This window comes from Drosophila erecta, unplaced genomic scaffold (genome assembly GCF_003286155.1).
Source record: "Drosophila erecta strain 14021-0224.00,06,07 unplaced genomic scaffold, DereRS2 tig00000021-arrow-pilon, whole genome shotgun sequence".
Classification (NCBI taxonomy): domain Eukaryota; kingdom Metazoa; phylum Arthropoda; class Insecta; order Diptera; family Drosophilidae; genus Drosophila; species Drosophila erecta.
This window is the reverse complement of record NW_020825198.1, coordinates 9,856,968-9,874,508: the sequence shown is the minus strand read 5'-3', so window position 1 is coordinate 9,874,508 and position 17,541 is coordinate 9,856,968. Positions and strand designations below refer to the sequence as shown.

Sequence of the window (17,541 nt, the reverse complement as noted above, 5' to 3'; positions counted from 1 at the left end):
CTGGGTTGGACGGGTGGGGTTCGGCGAAAGTGTATCTCCCTCTGGTCCGAAGGTGTTATTCCACACTCAGCTCAGTCCGGGGGCTAAAAATTTGCGTATGGGTGGGTGCATGTGTGTGCAAACAAGCGAGTTTAAAAGTGGGCTACGACATTTTAATGGATCTGTCGGGATTTTGGATGGGGTGATGGCTTTTCTGGTCGGTTACCAGGTACTGGTGCCTGGTGTCTGGTGCCTGGTGCCTGGTGCTGTTGCAGGTGGAGCAACAACTGTTGATTTCTGGCAGCGTGAGTGCTGAGCTGAACAATTCCGGCATTGTGTGGAGCAGAGAACCGCATAACCACAAGCCAACAACCTCATTAGGTTACTTTGTAAGCCGTATTAAAGCCCTCGCCTTTCTTTGCACTCTAATTACAGGGAATACCCGTGCGACCATTACACATCCGTGATAACCGTGACCCTCCTGATGACGGGCTGTCCTCGAGTGGAGGTGCATGCCACGGCGTTGCAACTGCTGCAGATCCTGGACAAGCGATTCTTTGGCAGCGTGGTGGGCACTTTGCACAGTGACAGCGAAAAAGGTATGAGATTTCCCTACTAAAGCGACAAGTAAAGCGGGCTAATGGCAATAAAATGAAAATTAAGTGACAAGGAGAACTTTTTAGTGGCATGGTGGAGTCTCCAGGCTGCAATTCAATTTCATATCACACTTGTTCTGAGCTAGAATACATAATCTGAATTTAAGCTATGGACAAACTCCTTAAATTTTATTTTGATAATAATTTTTGACTGGCTGACGAATGCATTAGTTATGTGTTACTTGCGCGTCTTCAATTTCTTAAAAATCAAAATTGTTTGGTTGCAAATATGTAAATATTTCATCATACAGTTTTCACTGTTTCCCAGAGGCTAAGCTTATTATGGAATGACGAAAACCAACTCAAACTTTCAATGTAAAGTTAGGGCTCTAACCTTTCAGTACAATTCCTTCGAGGGTAGACCAGTTTTATTCGTTATGTTTCGCCGTGTGGCAAGTGGTGTTTATTCTCCTTGTTTGTTGGTGCTTGAATTTTGCATTTTAATGTTATATATATGTGCTTACCGTGCTGTTATTATTTTACCTCGAGAGTGCCTGTAGAATTTTTATTGCATTACATAAGAAGATTTAACAAGCTTTGTATGCGTAAATAGCTCGCGTATTCGATGTCTTCTGATTCTGTTGTTTGTTTACATTTAACGATGGAACATTGGACTTTTCCATTCCTGCGTATTTTTCCTTTATCCTAAATGCTTATGGCTAATCTCCGTAGATACTCCTCCATAAAAAATTGCGCCTCCACCATTGTTTTTTACTTCTTGGAAGGATTTCATAAGGCCGCTACTCCACTAGATTTATAATTAGCCCAATTTCAATTGCTTTTTGCTTTTGAAAGTTCGTTGTTGAAGGACTTTAAGATGTTGACTGAAAAACACTGTCTGCCCACGTGAAAGCAGTCTTTGACCTTTTTTCTGCCTCTGCACTAAGCTGATGAACTTTGGGTTGCCTTTTGTCCAGGATGCTGCAATACAAGCTTAGTCGTGTAATGTTAAAAATATAATAATAAATCCATGGCATTTGGTCAGCATCCGTAACTGAAATTGCCTCAGCTCAGGATTGCCCACATGCAGTTGCTTTAAGCTGCCAAATTCTACAACAAAGTCCTTGTAGTTGTCCGCTCTTTAAAGTTGATCCAAATAATTTTAAGTCATCTGAAATTGTTACGCTAAAATGGACCATTCAATCCAATCAAAAGCCTCTATTGCCGAATTTTCATTTAACGAAATTAACATTTATTACATGAATACATTTTCGCTTTTGGTTGGTTAGACAGGAATACATTTTTATTAATCTAATCTATTGGGTAATACGATTGGCGTTTTCAAATTGTGTTTCTGTGGTTAGGTTTCAATTAAGTTTTGCGTGCGGATTTGAATTCGATTTTGGGGCTTGTATAATAGCTGCTTAAATATGCGTACACTTTTGAAAGCAAAACAAAAATTAATTAGTCTATTACTATACGGTTAGTTAAACACTTAAATAAATGAAGTCGACGCTTGCGGTTCATTCTTAATTTTTTAATTTTTGTTTGATTTCGCTTGGCCTTGACAAACATCACGAACAAAGGTTTCGCTTGTATTCGTCCCATTTCGTAAAGTAAATTTTACTTTCTTTGTGCTCCTATTCATATTATGTTTGCTGAAATCTAATTAAAAACGAAATTCCGGCTCAACCCGCGGCGTACTTCGCAATTTCACATCATTCATTGGCCTTTGCAGCCTGTAAGTTAATTTTCCCGTAAGCTCAGCCATTCACTTGAGTGGATGCAACTCGTGCATTTCATTCCAACAATGTTGCGTCATCATCCGACGTCGAGTTGAAGTGCCAGTATTGCGACAATATTCAGAAACTGAAAAGAAAAGCCAAACAGTTTGGTTAACATGGGTTCGGAAACTACGAGTGCATGGTAAATGTGGTAAAAACCCTTATTAAGTCTCTTTCAAAATCGGCAGTTTGTTACGTTAGTTTCTAGATTGAATTTGAATATTTAATTTGCGCTAGCTTGGTGTTATAATTAAAAATTCCAGAAATATGCATAAATTGTCCGGGCTGCTGGAAGGATTCTTTTGCGAAACTAACACCACAAAAAGGGTAAAGAGTGCAATTAGTATCCATAAATTGCTTTCGCCCTTCTATAGCATTTTCATTATCTATTACTTTTAGGTTGGTCAGTTTTACTTAAATACTATACAAAAAGGTTTGTTTGCCAACAAAGTCAACACAAAAGACTTTAATGCTCTTAGGGATTAACTGCCGGAAATAAACATTTCAAAGTCAAAAATAAATATTATTGAATCCTGATAAATCATTATGGCATTAATTGCTAGGCTAAATCCTTATTTGCTCATGTTTTCTGGTGTCATTTTGGGCGACCTGTATTCATACTGTCATTCACCTGGACTTCGGATTTAGGTTGTCAGTCGTATGAAAATCCCCGCAGGGCGCACAAAAGTAGACTATAAATTTGGTACTTTGGGGTTTTCAATGGCTGCTTAACTGGCTTTTTGGCTTATTTTGGGACAGAATTTATTGGTATACCAGAAGAACCAAACGTGGGAACCAAGCGAACACTGAACAAATCGTGTTTAAGACCCCTGAAAAATCAACAAATCAGAAGTGTTCATTCGGTTTTTGTTCGCTGTTTTAAGAGAGCGTAGACCCATATTCAATTCACTTGTTTTCGTCCGTTTTTGTTCCCATCATATTGTGTTTCATGGCAATCTGTGCTAATCAATCATTCGTGTTCAAAAGCAAACAACGCCCGAAAAAGTGCCAATAAACGGAGAACACTTTTCAATGAGAACCATGTTTGTCTGTCTTGTTTGCATTTCTTCCTTTATGATCTTTGCTCTGGCTAATTATGGTTTATCCTTTGGCAGCAATTGTATATCTGCGGCTCATTTCAATTCACCTCAAAATTAAACTTTTATTCATACGCATGGCATTTGACACACTTTGTTTCCCTTTAATTATTTAAAATGTCTCTCCGCGAAAGTCAACAAACAAGATGTATAAATAGCAATCTGCCACTTGAGCTTCTTGAGTATATTTCCACCCTCCTTGGCGTTCTGCCTCCAAATTTTTGTTGATTGCCATGTGTGTGGATATTTGCGGCCTGGCAAGATTAATGATGACGTGTTTCGACTGTTCTTGAAGCCCTCAGCTTTTCGGTGACTACTTTTTTATGCTCGTGCCGTTTCTAGTAAGTTATTAAATAAATTATAGAGCCACCCACAGAATATGATATAAGTCATTCCGCCATCTTTTTCAAACGAAAGCCATAGAAATTTAAAGTGAATTTGTCGTGTCGTTGAGTCAATGAATAGTCTGGCTCGGTGAAACTTGTAAGAATGCTAACATGTCGAGGAGTTCAAGGCTACATTCGGCTATCCACTTACTATTCAACCCACAACTGTCATTTCCTGGCCAAACTCATGCTCCATCTGAGATAAATCATTATAAATGAGTCTTCTTACACAATATTTGCTAACTCGATAGGCCAAGCATTGGTTATTGCCTACTGTTTTTTCAGCTTGTTAAATGATTCTCAGAATATTAACTTTTTCTGAAGAACTTAAAATGGAAGTGTGTTCAACACCTTTAAGGCTTGCAATCTAAATCACCTTAAACCAACGAAGGTAAAACATGTCTAGTTGTCTTTTTCTATGCCTGAGTAGCGTGAGGCGGCAAGTGGCACTGTCTTCTCCAGAGAAAAGCACTGATTGACTCGCCAAGGAAAAGACTGGAGGGCACTGGGATTGGCTTCCACAACGAGGCATCCTAAGGAGGATGCGTGACTGGATAGGTTGGTAATTTATGGCCAATAAGCAACACCTAAATGAGGGCAGATCCCGAGAGGAGCGGCAATTGCCATTGCATTCAGCACACGTACCACGTTGCGTATGAGTAATGCTGCGCGAAAAAGGAAAATGTATTTGCGAAACTTAACTATACCACTTGCCGCAGGTCATGATTAGGCGCAAATAGATGGGTGGCAATTTAATGTGCGAACGCTTAGCTTTTCTCATCAATTTCCGCTGTTTGATTTTCGGATTATTTTGACCGGATTTCGATTTCAGCGGGAGTGATTTGAAACTGTAAGTCGATCAATCAGATTGCATTGAGATTTAGTGTTTGACTTTATTTTTTGCCATGATGAAAATCTGCTCTGAAACATTAAATCCCTTTTTGCCAACTGTCATCTACAAGATATTGTCTTGTTAAGAAATCCATGATAACTTACAGCTTACAACTTTATGTAATGTGTCACGTGGAAACATTTTTACATTAAGAAACCCGGAAATGTAGAAAGTTGGGGAGTACAAACAGCAAATAATAATCATTTTGGTACATCGCTTTCATTGCGACACTGTTAAATGTAAATTCAATTGTTGCAAATGGGAAAATTCTTCCCCTCTTTTACCCACTGGACACGCAAACAAAACAAGGACACCTCGTGTATTTGCATGGTGTAAATATTTGCATGGAACACACTTTCTTATCCTGTTTGATCCTTTTTAGCTCGCAGCTTCCTCCATAGAATCCTTTCCGTCGCTTTCCTTCTGCCTTTTACTTTTCCCCAGTTTTCATTTTCATTTACATATGAATTTTACTTTAACCAAGGTCCTTTTTTCATTGCCGTGTTGACAGGATTCGTGTGGCACAGGTCCTGACACTGACTTACGTTTTCCGTTTATTCTATTTCCCGCTTTTAACGAATTGGCTAACATTTCTAATTAACAAGTGGAAAACCATACTTTAAAATAAATATGCACCTTGACATTTTTATGGCTTTCCGTATATACCAACCAAGAGAGCTTAAGAAAAATAGCTCTTTAAAAATGGTCTTGGCTTTAGTAATATATTAAAAATGAATGCCCCCAAAGGTGAGCTGGAAAATCGTAAAACTAAATTTTACGACTGGTGAATGAATGATGGTTGAATCGAAAAGGGGGGTGAATACTTGCTGCCTGCTCAAGCACCCGGAGGAAAACTCAAAACAAGTCATATAAATATGAATTTAAATTTATATTGAAATTATAAGGACAAACTAAATTGTTGGCCAAGTTATTGTCTTTTAAAATCAATATCCATTGTTAAATAATATTCATGAACTATTTGCAAACAAAGAAAATTTGATTAAACTTCAGTCTGTGGCTAAGTTGGGCGTCAACTATATTTATACCCGTTACTCGTAGAGTAAAAGGGTATACTAGATTCGTTAAAAAGTATGTAACATTTTTTTGAAATATTTTTTTGTAATTTTTCTGATGTATATTGTTGTAGAAATTCAAAAAAATTAAAAAATGTCCCCATTCAGATGTTTTAAGCTCCATAACTCAACTTATCTTAATCGAATTTTGAAGTGGCATACCTCTAAATGTTTCAGGCGAAATTCTCTAAAGATCTACATTCAAATTTAGAATTCCACAAATTCCACAATTTCTACCGATATTCCAGAAAAAGTTGAAATTTCTCGTTTGCACTCCCACTAACTGAGTAATGGGTATCTGATAGCCGGGAACTCGACTGTAGCATTCTTGTTTTACATAAATTTATTGCATAATGGCTTCCATTTTGCTGACCAGGAGGCATACGTTAAAGTGATTATTGAATGCATGAGAAAGTTTCCTCAAGCGGAAAGGAACATCACTTGCCCCAGTTACATGTCAGCAAAATTGCATTCGTAAAAAGTGAGCAATTAAAATGCGATTTGCATTCATAACTTGAAGTTCTTCTCTATCGACCAAATTATGAAAGTGACCCAAGGGAAAACTCGACTTAACTCTTCTCATTAGCAATAGTGTTGATGTTTTAACTGAGTATTCTAAGCCGAGTATCTTAGCGTAGCCGTTAGCTAACTTAAATTCTGTTATAATGAAAGGCAAATTACTGTCTACTATACTACTCCATAATCCTTTTCCCCTGCTGATTAGTGCCTACATCCGCCCTTTCTTGACCTCTTTTCCTTTTTGGTTTTCCCCGTTGACATTGCTTACCGCTTTTCATTAACAGAAGGCATGGCGTTAGTACTGATTTGTTTGGCCCCACTGCTAGAGCGTTTATAGGAAAAGTTTTCCACGTCTCTGGAGGAGGAACAACAGCAACAAAACAACAATTAGTGTTCAGCTCTTTCGGGCAGAGGGAAAATTTAATTCCCAAGGAGAAAGTGTAGTGGCCACTTTAATGCATACGAATCTCTGCTACAGACATCCGTTTTATGTCTGGCTGAGCTGAGTTTATCTGGGTTTTTGTCAAGCCAGCAGAATCAGCCAGAAAATCCGGGTGTAACAAATGTTTCTGCAACTGGTTTGGTTGTCACACATTTTCTACCCAGCAAATCTCATCTCTAGAAAGCCACTGACCTCCTGCACCACCTTCAATGCAAATACATGTTACTATTATTATTCGGAGCAACTTAAATTGCATTAAAGTTTTAAGTGCAACACGCTTTAAAACCTTTTTTCCCCAAGTGCAGATGTCAAGCGCAGCTGTGGAAAACCACAGTCTTGTTGGCGTTTTGTACAGGATTTAGCCAGCGTTAAGTATGCACTGAAGTAAAGTTTGAACCAGCAAAGTACTGTGTGTTGTATTTTTTCATGCAGGAAGGAACCATTGAAGTTGCAAACTTGTAATCCTAAACTTCTTCTTTCTGCTGACTGGGGGGCATTTTCTGTGCAATTTTCTCTCCCAACCGCCTGTGTGTCGTCCAAATGATTGTCTTAAACGTTTTCTATTAAATTTAATATCGTTCGCTTAAAGATTTGAATGCAATTGAAACTGTCTACTATTGTTTATGGATAAAGTAAGCCTCTTGGTAAACCAATTGCGCTCATTCGAAATTTAATCTCAGTTAAGTCTGAAATAATTTGATGCAAATCCCACTAAACTCGTATGTCTGAAATGATTTAAGTATAAGTAGAACATGAACTAATCTCTCACTCGAGATTTCATAAGGAACCTTGCGAGGAAAGTTGCTGAATATTAAGTGTGCCTTGCACATCACATCAAATGTTTAAGCTTTTCAAGCACATAAAATCGCATTTGTCATATGAGATTTTCTCATTTGAATGCAATATGTGCCCTTATCCCTTTTCATTGCAGAGAAATTCACCCACTCACCTGTCACTTGGGTGTTTCCTGCCTCCCGTTGAGCGGATGAAACCCTTCGGAAAATACTCAATACGGCTTTGCTGTGAATTCGGTGAAAATGCAAAAAAAAAAGAAGGAAATGGGAATAAATGTATTTAAATGCTGATAAAAGCCAGCTACATAAACACGCGTCATTTTGGGGTAATTTGCGGCGCATTACTTACCGGAAATTCTGTCCACTGACGCAGTAAAGCACGAAATTGATGCCAAAATTGGTGATGAAGAAAGCGTGAAAAATATATTGCAAAGCAATTGTGGAGTTCTCGTTTCGTTCCGACTCCGTCTGTGAAATGATGGAAAAATGTCATAAATGGTAATAGCATCAATCGGTATATGTTTGCCAATTATTAACTTGTACGTTGCCCCGGTGACTTCCGACTTTGACCTGTGAGCTTCTAATGGGGATAGCGATACTGTTGCAACATTTTTCATAACTCACTAATGGCTAAATTATTTCTGGAATTAGTAATTTATCTCATTTATTATGTGTAAGCGCACGTGCTTGTTGATCTGACCCCTAACCCCTGACCTCTTAATCTCGAAGGAAATGTCGGAATAATAATTCAGCTCTAGACTGCCGTCCTTTTTTTCCACTCAATTAATTTCGTGCCTCAATCAATTGATTTTGCGGCATTTTAAAGTTGACATGTGAATTGGGGAGAAAAACTCAATACTATAAATAGAAGAATACATGTTAGCTTAAAAGTCTTATAAGGTCGGAGATTTTTGTATGAGTTATTTAAGTCGTTAAACAAGGTACTGATATTTTTGAGGCAGTATCTCAGCGCCGTCGATTTGTTTTGCATACAAATAAAATACGTCAATGCTGTGACAGTTGACGACATGTATTCAATTTGGCGTAATTTAGAATGACAGCATTTTGCAGAATGCTTTGATATTTTTTTACGGCCGAATAGAGCAGCATTTTAACAACGAAAGAATAATTTACTTCTGCCAAACACACATTATTGAAAAGCACCCTTTAAGTTCCTGTGTATAGACTCGAATTTAATTAATATTTATGCAGTTCGAAAGAGCTTAAATTACACAGTTTATCTCATTTTCAGTAGTCAGCTTAATTTAATGACAGGAATTTAAATTGAATTGCGGAAGCATTTTTGCAGTTTCCCTTAATGGGTATGATATAGGAATGAATGATCCTGATCACCTGGCGTACTTATTTTGACACGGAACTGATTTTATTTTTATGATTTGCCTCCGAAGTGCACAAACTAATTAAACCATAATTAACACCTATGTGCCTTTCACCATGCCAACCAGTCTGTGCTCACTTGGCGAGGACATTAAAATGTTTTGCCTTTTGATGTAAGCAATTCCTGGATTTAACACTACAGTTGAGCTAAGTGGGCGAAATGGCAAAGGATTTCAGTCGGGAGCAGCAGTTGGCCCCATCCTCTCAAGCAGCTAAAATAGTTTATAGTTGTCATGCCAACATTTCCACTGTTGTTCTGGCCAGCTCAGATATGAGCATGGGTCAGAAATTGATCCCAGCTTGAACGCCATCTCTCGCATTTGCGGCCAGATAATTAGTAGCAGACAGCTGACGTCCAACTTATAACACTACTTGGTGTGCATTGTTTTGGCCGGGCATTAGGCATACTTCCACTGCGAAAAATTACTACATAGATTGTGTGCCTGCAATACCCTTCGACTGACGATCTGGCCAGCACAGCAGATTTAAATCTGATACTGATGCTGGACAGGCAACTACGTATATTTGAAATACCTTTCCATCCACACCAATTGCTTTCGGTGTACACTTGGCTTGTTTACTTGTCCCGCACCACATTAAGATCTGCCCAACGGCTGCTAATAAAATTATTTGGGTCAGCCCAAAGTAGTGTTCCATCATTGTGCCGACATAACAATGCATATGTCCTATCTTTGTGCGAGGATACAATAGCGGAGATACATATTTCAAGCAGACTGATTGGCCGAGAAGAACATTACTGTTTGCATCACTTACCTCCCAATAGGCCTCGATGCGCAGCAGGCAGCTTGGCAAATTGAGGCAGACAAAAACCGTTGAGACAATTAGCAGCATTTTGGTTACCTTGAGCTGCGATGAGTTTTGTACCTTGCGACGGGCTATGAAAAGTAAATAGGAAGCAAGGAGTTAATCTGAGATAATCTTCACAGTTCCGCAGACTTTGTAATTAGTTGGAAATTATACGTAATAGTTGGCCAATTGTTTGACAATTTGTCAGTGTCGCACAAACTTGGCTAAGACTGCAGCTGTCAGAAAGTTTTTCATACATTTCTGCTCCAGCTTTCAACGTCTTTTGTTTTGTCATTTTTAATGTCAAACCCTGTTGCCAGCAAAATGGTTTCAAACAAATTCACAATTTGCCGACCCAACTTAAATGGCTTAAGTAAAAGTTTTAGCTTTTTAGCCGGAGCCAATTTGCCGGCAAATGTCAGCAGGACGAGTTCCACAGTGAAGCCTCTGACATTTTTCGAATGAAAAGCCATCCGAAGGGCTCTTACCTGGTTTCTGCGTAATCTCGCAATGGTGTTGGCAATTGTTTATTTGATGCTGCTGGTGCTGCTGCGACTGCTGTTGCTCCTGATCATCCGGCTGCCTGTTGGCCACAATATGCTGTCCACTTGGATGCGTTCCTGTCGACTTCTGGCGCTTCAGCGATGCCGAAAGGCGGTACGAGGCCACTGCAGATGCTCCTCCCGATGAGTTCGACGAGTTCGATGGCATGCTGTTCGTTTGGGGCTTCCTGAACAGCAAGAACAACATAAAAGTGCATTAGGAATTTCTAAAACAAGGCAAGAGCGTAAAATAACTTTGCACATTGTTAGCCTCTTCAGAGCACTAAAGCAAATAATCAAACTAATAATAATAATAAATATAATAACCATCAAAAATGAGTAGGTACTTTATACAGCTGCCAGCTTTACGGATTAGGATTACGGATTTTTAGTCCACGTAGCCTCTCCTACGTAACTACAAAATTCAATAAACTATTTGTAGCTTATTCTCAAAGGAGAGTGGAGATGCATTTACGGCTAAAATTAAATTACGTGCAACGTTTTAAAATAGCCCTTTCTGCGGCAATGTAATATAGGCATATGTAGAAATTTTAATGCAATTCCAGAAGCAATAGAAGCAATGACATTTTGTTTTCTCTTTTTTACGGACTTGTCAAAAAATCCCCCCATAGCTTTTTATGTCAATGGGTCGAACGGCGATTATCCAGTGGTCACTACTCACATCTTGTGCATGGTCAGCGTGCGGCGAACGGTGGCAAACTTCCACACCGTGCAACCTGTACAGGTGTTCAGAACGGCGATGGTGGTGAAGGGCACCGCGTAGACGACAATGGAGTCCCAGTAGTTGAAGAGGGCCAGTTGTTCCTGCGAATGAGAGGGATGTGTTTTTTTTATTTTTTTTATTATTATTATCATCGTGCCTCTGTGGTTGCAATTCGATTGGTTTTTGTGGCTGGGCCAACGTGGCGTATACGCAAGCCGTACACTAAATTGAGTATACGCCACGAGTACGTAATTTGGCCTTGCCACACCCAGTAGCTTTAATCTTATTTCGAACAAATTAAAGTTTTGGTTGGGATTTTGTCTGAGCGTCAACAGAACTCTTTTGCATCGACTAAAATAAATTAAATTTGGAAAACGAAATGGTATTCGTAATCCATTTGCGTGACACACAGAGCTTGTGGAAAGTTTGTTTGTTTTCAAATCGAAATACCCATTGGGCTTAAGCAAAATCGCCAGTGCAACTTAAAACCTAATTTCCTCGAGAAGATCTTGTTTCAATTTGCATAATTCGCTGGCCGGGAAATTTAACAGAATTATTTGAAGCTGCGGCGATAAGTTTCCGCTCTTAACAACCAGAGTTTGACCTTTTGGCCCGTTTTTTAATCTCGGCATTTTCTGCTCAGCCCTGCTGCTTTTCCCGGCCTCTCTTTTGAAAGGGTTAAACTATTTTCACATCGTCTTGTGCATTTATTTTCCACTTTCCCTGGGGTGAAAGCTTTCGAGCAGGCAAATTCCTGGCTGCCTGCATATTTTCATGTCCGAAATGTTCAATCTGAAACGTTCCATGAACTCTCGAATTAATTTCTACGAAACACAGTTGTGAATGGCCATTTGGCTTGGCTAATTTTTGGCCAAAGCAATTCCATTTGTTTCAATCACAATTAACCAGAAATGGAAGTCCATAAGCGCATTACCAGCCATTAAGGCCCATCCAACTGCTCACCCGTAGTTCTCTAATCAAAGCAGCTGGTCGGGCAGCTATTTAAGTTTAAATATTCTAGATATGCCATCATCATCAGTCAGTGGACTTTGTCGTAATTCCTGGCGGCTCATCCAATTTGCATAATTTGAAGTGTTGGCACTCATCAAAATGTATTGCAATTATGTTAGTCACAGTATGTGACTAAATCGAAATGGCTGCCCAGGCCGTCTCTATATCTTTTTCATCTGTAAAATACAGTCTGTACGCCAAAAAGGTTTTCAACATTAAATTTCAACATTAAATATTCCGCCATCGGCGCACATCTTTTGCCCAAGTGGTATGTAGTGTTTTGATTACATTTTCATTTTTTTCTTCATTGGCCTAAAAACGCTTGGAACATGAACCGAAATGGTTCAGTGTTTCTCACTTTAATTGTTCTATAAATTGTGTACTTTTTATATTTTGTGCCAGCTTAGTAAGGGAGTTCAAATGGTCATCTATTGATCGGCCATTTTATTTGTCGACTGGCCATTTGGTTCCGGGGCTTTTGGCCAGTAAACACCTTGAAAAACACTCTGGAAAGTCGCCCGAATGGCCGTCATAATCGTAAAAGCTGACCTGCCTGACCAAACCATTCAATCTATTTGCTTTTCTATTTGCTTTTTTGGGAAGGGCATCCCAATTTTTTCTGTTCTGTTTTTGGCGCCGGTGTGTGTCAAGTGGATCAAAGTGTAATAGCTCGTAAATTTTCAATCAATCGACGATGATGGCGATGTCTGCCCTTTGAGGCTCCTAATACACGAAATTGTTATGGGAGTATAATTAATCTTGAAGAAAATTTAATTCATTTTCGTTGTTATCCCTTCAAAACGAAATTTTACCATATTCGAGCATGTATTGATTTGAGTTGGGGAAAATGGGTACTTAGAGTTACCGAAAAAACATTTCTCAATTTTAATATAAACGGAATATAATACGCATTTTGGTTGAATTTTTAAGGATTAAAAAGAAAATGTTTGCAAAGTAGTGGAAATCTAATTCAAATTCGAATCAAAGAGAATGTTAGATATTTGAAGTCTTGCAACTCGAGTGCGAATTGGCATAAGCCATATCCGGGCTAAATGTTACCCATGCCTCTGGCCATTCATTGGCCACTTCCTATTCAATACCATGAATATTTTATTTGTGCTCTATGTTTGGTCACTTCCTGTGGCCTTAGTTTGCCACATTGAGATTTTCATGAGCTTAGTCGATTTCCAGTTGGCATCACATCTGCTGCCTGGTCACATCAAAGGACGACATCTTTATTGATGGCTGCTGGGTATGGGATCGAATTTTATTATCAAAAAGAGCTTACATAAAATACCATTTAAGGAGTAATAGGCGTTTCCAGTTTCCTAATTTTAATTGGGATTACCATTTCCAGTGAACGCTGTAAATTAGGCAGCGCTTCTTTTGTAATTTGGCTATTCATCATTCTTCCCGAATATACCCATAAAAATCAACTTGCAGAGCTTCCCGAGTGGCATCTGGTCGCGATTCCAAAGAGGAGTGCCTCTGCATCCGAAAGGCTATTACACAATGATTTCTTTCTTTCCCTATACATTCGTACCGCCAAGTGCAAACCGTCTATTTACAGCTTAGAACCGATGTCTGTTTCAAAATTTATGTGGTCTTCTTCAGCGTTCCCGTTTTGCAATATTGTTCACCGCACTTCGCAGCTTCCATGTGCCCACCCATGCTGCCCCACTCACAGCCAAATCATTTTGGCGCCCAGCACATGGTTGCCAATGGAATTCGTGCATATTTCCTTGGCCGCTAGACTTGTGACATCTGTTGACTGGCTTTGGAGTCGTGGTTCCCATCGCTCAAACGGAATTGTTGTCAAACCAAATTGGTTACAATTCACGGGTACACTTTGAAATATTGGCAACAAGTTGGAAAAGCATTGAGTATGTCGATGATTTCGGTGAGAGGAACCGCTTGAAAAAAGGACTTTTTAAGACGGCTGCCCTCGTTTTCCGCAGTGTAACCTCTGCTGATTGAAAGCGCATATTGCCATTCTAGCCTAGGGAGCTTCGCCTGCTCAACTCATCCATCAAGCTACCAATCGAATCGGGAAATAAACGTAGGCGCGACACTTAACGCTTCATTGGGGCCAATTTGGCTAATAGGCCGCCTGGCTGGCTGGCTGGCTGACTGCCTGACTGAGTCTCACTTTGTATCCTGGATCTCCTGGCCTTCTGTTTGCATTGCATTGCGTCCGCCCACGCATTGTGAAAAATTAGCATTGAATTTCAGGCCTGAAAAGCGACTGCCGCCAAGGCAAAGGTAAACAGCTGAAAAGCGAATGAAATTTGAGATTTATTGGGCCTTGAGAATTGGCATTGTCATCCTTCAGACGCAGCAGACACACCCAATTGGTCGGTTCCTGTGCCTGGCGGTGGATTCAATGTTTCCTTTTTTTGCCCTATTAGTGCTGCGGGGCCAGAAAAAATATTTGTCTTTGTCTACGGGTCGGTGAAATGCCCTTTTGTTTTTTAGTCATCCTAGTTTACCCAACTTGTTGGGCGAAAATAAAAGTGTTCTCTTAAATTTTTGCAGCGCAGTTAAGCTATGGATTTCGCAAATAAGCTGAAATTCGATCAGCACTAATAAATGGAAAGTTTTCCAATTATCGCGGCTGAATACTAAAGTATATTTATGAAAACTATAAACTATAAATGGCTTTCAATCAATGCTGGGTCATGAATACGTCTAATTTATTCTCCCTAAAAGAGCACTTATATCTTCGACTTTTCAGCAGTTTCTATCTGGCTTAACCGTTTTGACAATTTTGGCTTTTCGCTGTTTTCCTTTTTGGACCGTTGTTTGACCCGTTCCCCAGCCAATTTGTGGGGCCTTTTTTGCTTCGCCCATGTATGCTTAATTTGCCAGTTAACCCACACAGCGGTTGGCTATTCGTCTTTTGGAACCCAATTAATTGACTAATTGCTCTAGTTTTGGCCAAATTAGTGGGCACTGCGACTGGCGGGCTGGCGCATGATCGGCATATCTTATTGACAAAGTGTCAATACCAAGTGGAGTAAAAGTGACGAAGGATTCGAGAGCTCCAGAGCTGTCAAGTCAGAGTTTGGCCGGAAAACATCTGTAAATGCCTTTGACAGATTCCTAAGATTATCCATCAACCTTTTAAACTTGTGCTTATCATTTCTCCGAAAACTTTCACTCACCCAAATCGAATTCATAAAACTTATTTTCTGTTAAATATTTGATAACAATGTAGCTGGCCTTTTGCTAAGGCAAAGCATACAATGCCACTCACATTCAAATTCCAATACATATGTAGACAAAAAACACAAATACCAGCATTCCCACGTGTGGGTTACCTTTTGAAAAGCAAAATATTGGTGCGGGAAATGGTAGATAAATTTTCGTTGTGTCGCTGGTTGTTAGTGGCAACCCATATGAAAAATTCAGAGAACTGTAGGAATGCGCTAGATGAAGTATGAATTTTGATGCATGACAGCATGAAATTGCTACAACCCGAGAAGTTTTCGCTTTGAATCCAAAATGGCCTGGACTGCTTTAAATAACTTTCAAATACCATTATGGTGCGGAACTATGTGTATGCTATACCATTTAAATGGTAAATGGCTTGTGGGATGTGCTTAATTTATTAGTTGCTGCCACTTTAACTATTGCCTAATAAACACATTTTCATTTGTATGGGCTTCATTCACATACTCGTATTGCTCAAAGCATTTAGAGCATATATACTCTGTACCCATGGGGGTCTATGGTAATAACCGAAAATATTTGTTTACAAAATCAACACATTGAGATAAATTTCACTCTTTGCGGGTAAATTGGTTTGTTTGTAGTTCTGCGTGCAACGTACAGTATAAATTACACAAAACAATGGCTAATGGCATTTTGAGCACACTCACTTTGTATTCCGAGTTGAGATCGCAAATGGTGGTGTTCAGTTTGGGCATAAACACCGGCTTGGCAATCACTATATAGGGCAGACAGTGCAAACAACCCACGAGGGTCAGGCAAAACAGGACGATCTTGGCCCGCCGCACGGTGCACATGGTCTGGCGCTTCAGTGGATAGATGACCGCTATGAAGCGCTCCACGGTGAAGGCCACCACAAACCACACGGAGCAGAAGCTGGCCAAGTAGCTGAAGAAGGTGAAGAACTGGCAGAAGTAGTTCCGATTGTAGATGTCCACGTTGAGGAAGTTCAGCCACTGTGCGAAAAGTCCGGCCAGGAAGCAGGTGTCGCTGACGGCGAGAGCGGCCAGGTAAAAGCTGGAGGATAACTTCCTCAACTTGGTCCTGAAGAAGACAAACACGGAGAGGATGTTCCCAATGCTGCCCGTGCAGCAAACTACTGGTATATAGAACTGATGTACGAAATCCCCTATAAAGAAGGCTATCTTTAGCATATCATCCTCGCCAGTTGAATCATTCACGTCCATCCCTGTTGAATTGAACTCCGTGACATTTGATTCGCCCAATGTTGGACTGAAATCTGCTTCTGTTGTCGCAGTTGTAGAGTCACTACTGTTGGCTTCATACTCCATATCCATATTTAAAGTGGCAATGGTCATTTATAATTGGTTTTATTTTGAAATATTTGCAGAACCGTTTGTATTCCAATGCGACACTTTCATTACTGCACTGCACTATTTATTCATGTTTTAATTGTAGCAGGTCAAAGGAAAAACTATTTGCATTTCCGCGGACATATGTTGGTCTATTTCAATTGAGAGGTGAAAGATTATTTTTGGATTGGCCAACCAAACTATTTCACTTGGCACTTTCACACGAATTCCTATTTCCGCTTAACTTAATCTTAATTAAGAATTTTCAACTTTTAAACTTTCTGCCAAACTTTTCCTTCGGCAAACTTGGAACTTCCGATTGTTGTTCGCCTATGTGTTATAAGTTCATTATCGGGCAAACATTTTTTCTTCACAGTTCGTAATGATGTAAACAAAGAAGAATCGCCAGGTAAATTCATAAAAAAAAAACTTTTGCCACACACAAAAAGTTCTTGATTTCCTCAAAACTTCTGAGGGTTCTTCTTTTCACAAAGCACAATTTATTTGCAGTCTAGTTTTATTTTTTCCATTTTTTGTTCGCAAGCCAAAGAAATTTTTCGATATTTTTCCAATTAATTGTTAATTCTCAGAATCAAATTCGTTTGTTTATTTTGGGCATGTGCTGGCGCATTTGATTAGGAAATTGTTTCTTTAACCGCCGCTTTTCAAACACTCTGTTCAACTCGGTGGCTAATTGAGATGTTGTTTCTTGGCCAGTTCGTCCAACCATCAGGACAATGAGCGCGCAACTAAGCCGAGACAATGGACGTGGCAGCCTTTTAAACTGCTTTCGATTGCCTCTTGGAAGGCGCCAAGTGAAAGCTTTTTGCCCGGCCACTGCGCCGGTGCGGATTCATTCATAAAATCAACAGGTGACAAGGTCAGGGTTGGCAGGAGCAGCAGCAACTAGTGGTAGTTTGTTCCGTCGAAGGATTAGCCCAGCAGGATTCGCA

General features: G+C 39.7%; 2 protein-coding genes across 8 annotated transcripts in view; one reads left to right on the top strand and one right to left on the bottom strand.

The window, feature by feature from the left end:
- Positions 1–17,541, top strand: part of LOC6544629 (protein furry) — a 46,304-nt gene that overhangs the window by 17,194 nt on the left and 11,569 nt on the right. For all 7 annotated transcript variants that reach the window (XM_001972168.3, XM_015157752.2, XM_015157749.2 and 4 more), the window contains one exon: positions 415–578. In XM_001972168.3, the coding sequence (XP_001972204.1) occupies positions 415–578 (164 nt within the window). The remainder of the gene's footprint in view (positions 1–414; positions 579–17,541) is intronic.
- On the bottom strand, positions 2,322–16,573 carry LOC6543973 (neuropeptides capa receptor). Its single transcript, XM_001972171.3, has 7 exons — positions 15,926–16,573; positions 10,992–11,134; positions 10,256–10,497; positions 9,735–9,856; positions 7,912–8,030; positions 7,718–7,788; positions 2,322–2,444 (listed from the first exon to the last, which is right to left on the bottom strand). The coding sequence occupies exons 1-7, from the start codon at positions 16,571–16,573 to the stop codon at positions 2,347–2,349; spliced, it is 1,443 nt and encodes a 480-aa protein (XP_001972207.2). The 3' UTR covers positions 2,322–2,346.

Excerpts from the sequence above, each read along its gene's own strand:
- LOC6543973 (XM_001972171.3), bottom strand. The coding sequence starts at position 16,573 with ATGGATATGGAGTATGAAGCCAACAGTAGTGACTCTACAACTGCGACA. Across the intron at positions 10,498-10,991 it reads ACGCTGACCATGCACAAGAT|GAAGCCCCAAACGAACAGCA; the intron begins GTGAGTAGTGAC and ends CTTGCTGTTCAG. Across the intron at positions 8,031-9,734 it reads GCATCGAGGCCTATTGGGAG|ACGGAGTCGGAACGAAACGA; the intron begins GTAAGTGATGCA and ends ATCATTTCACAG.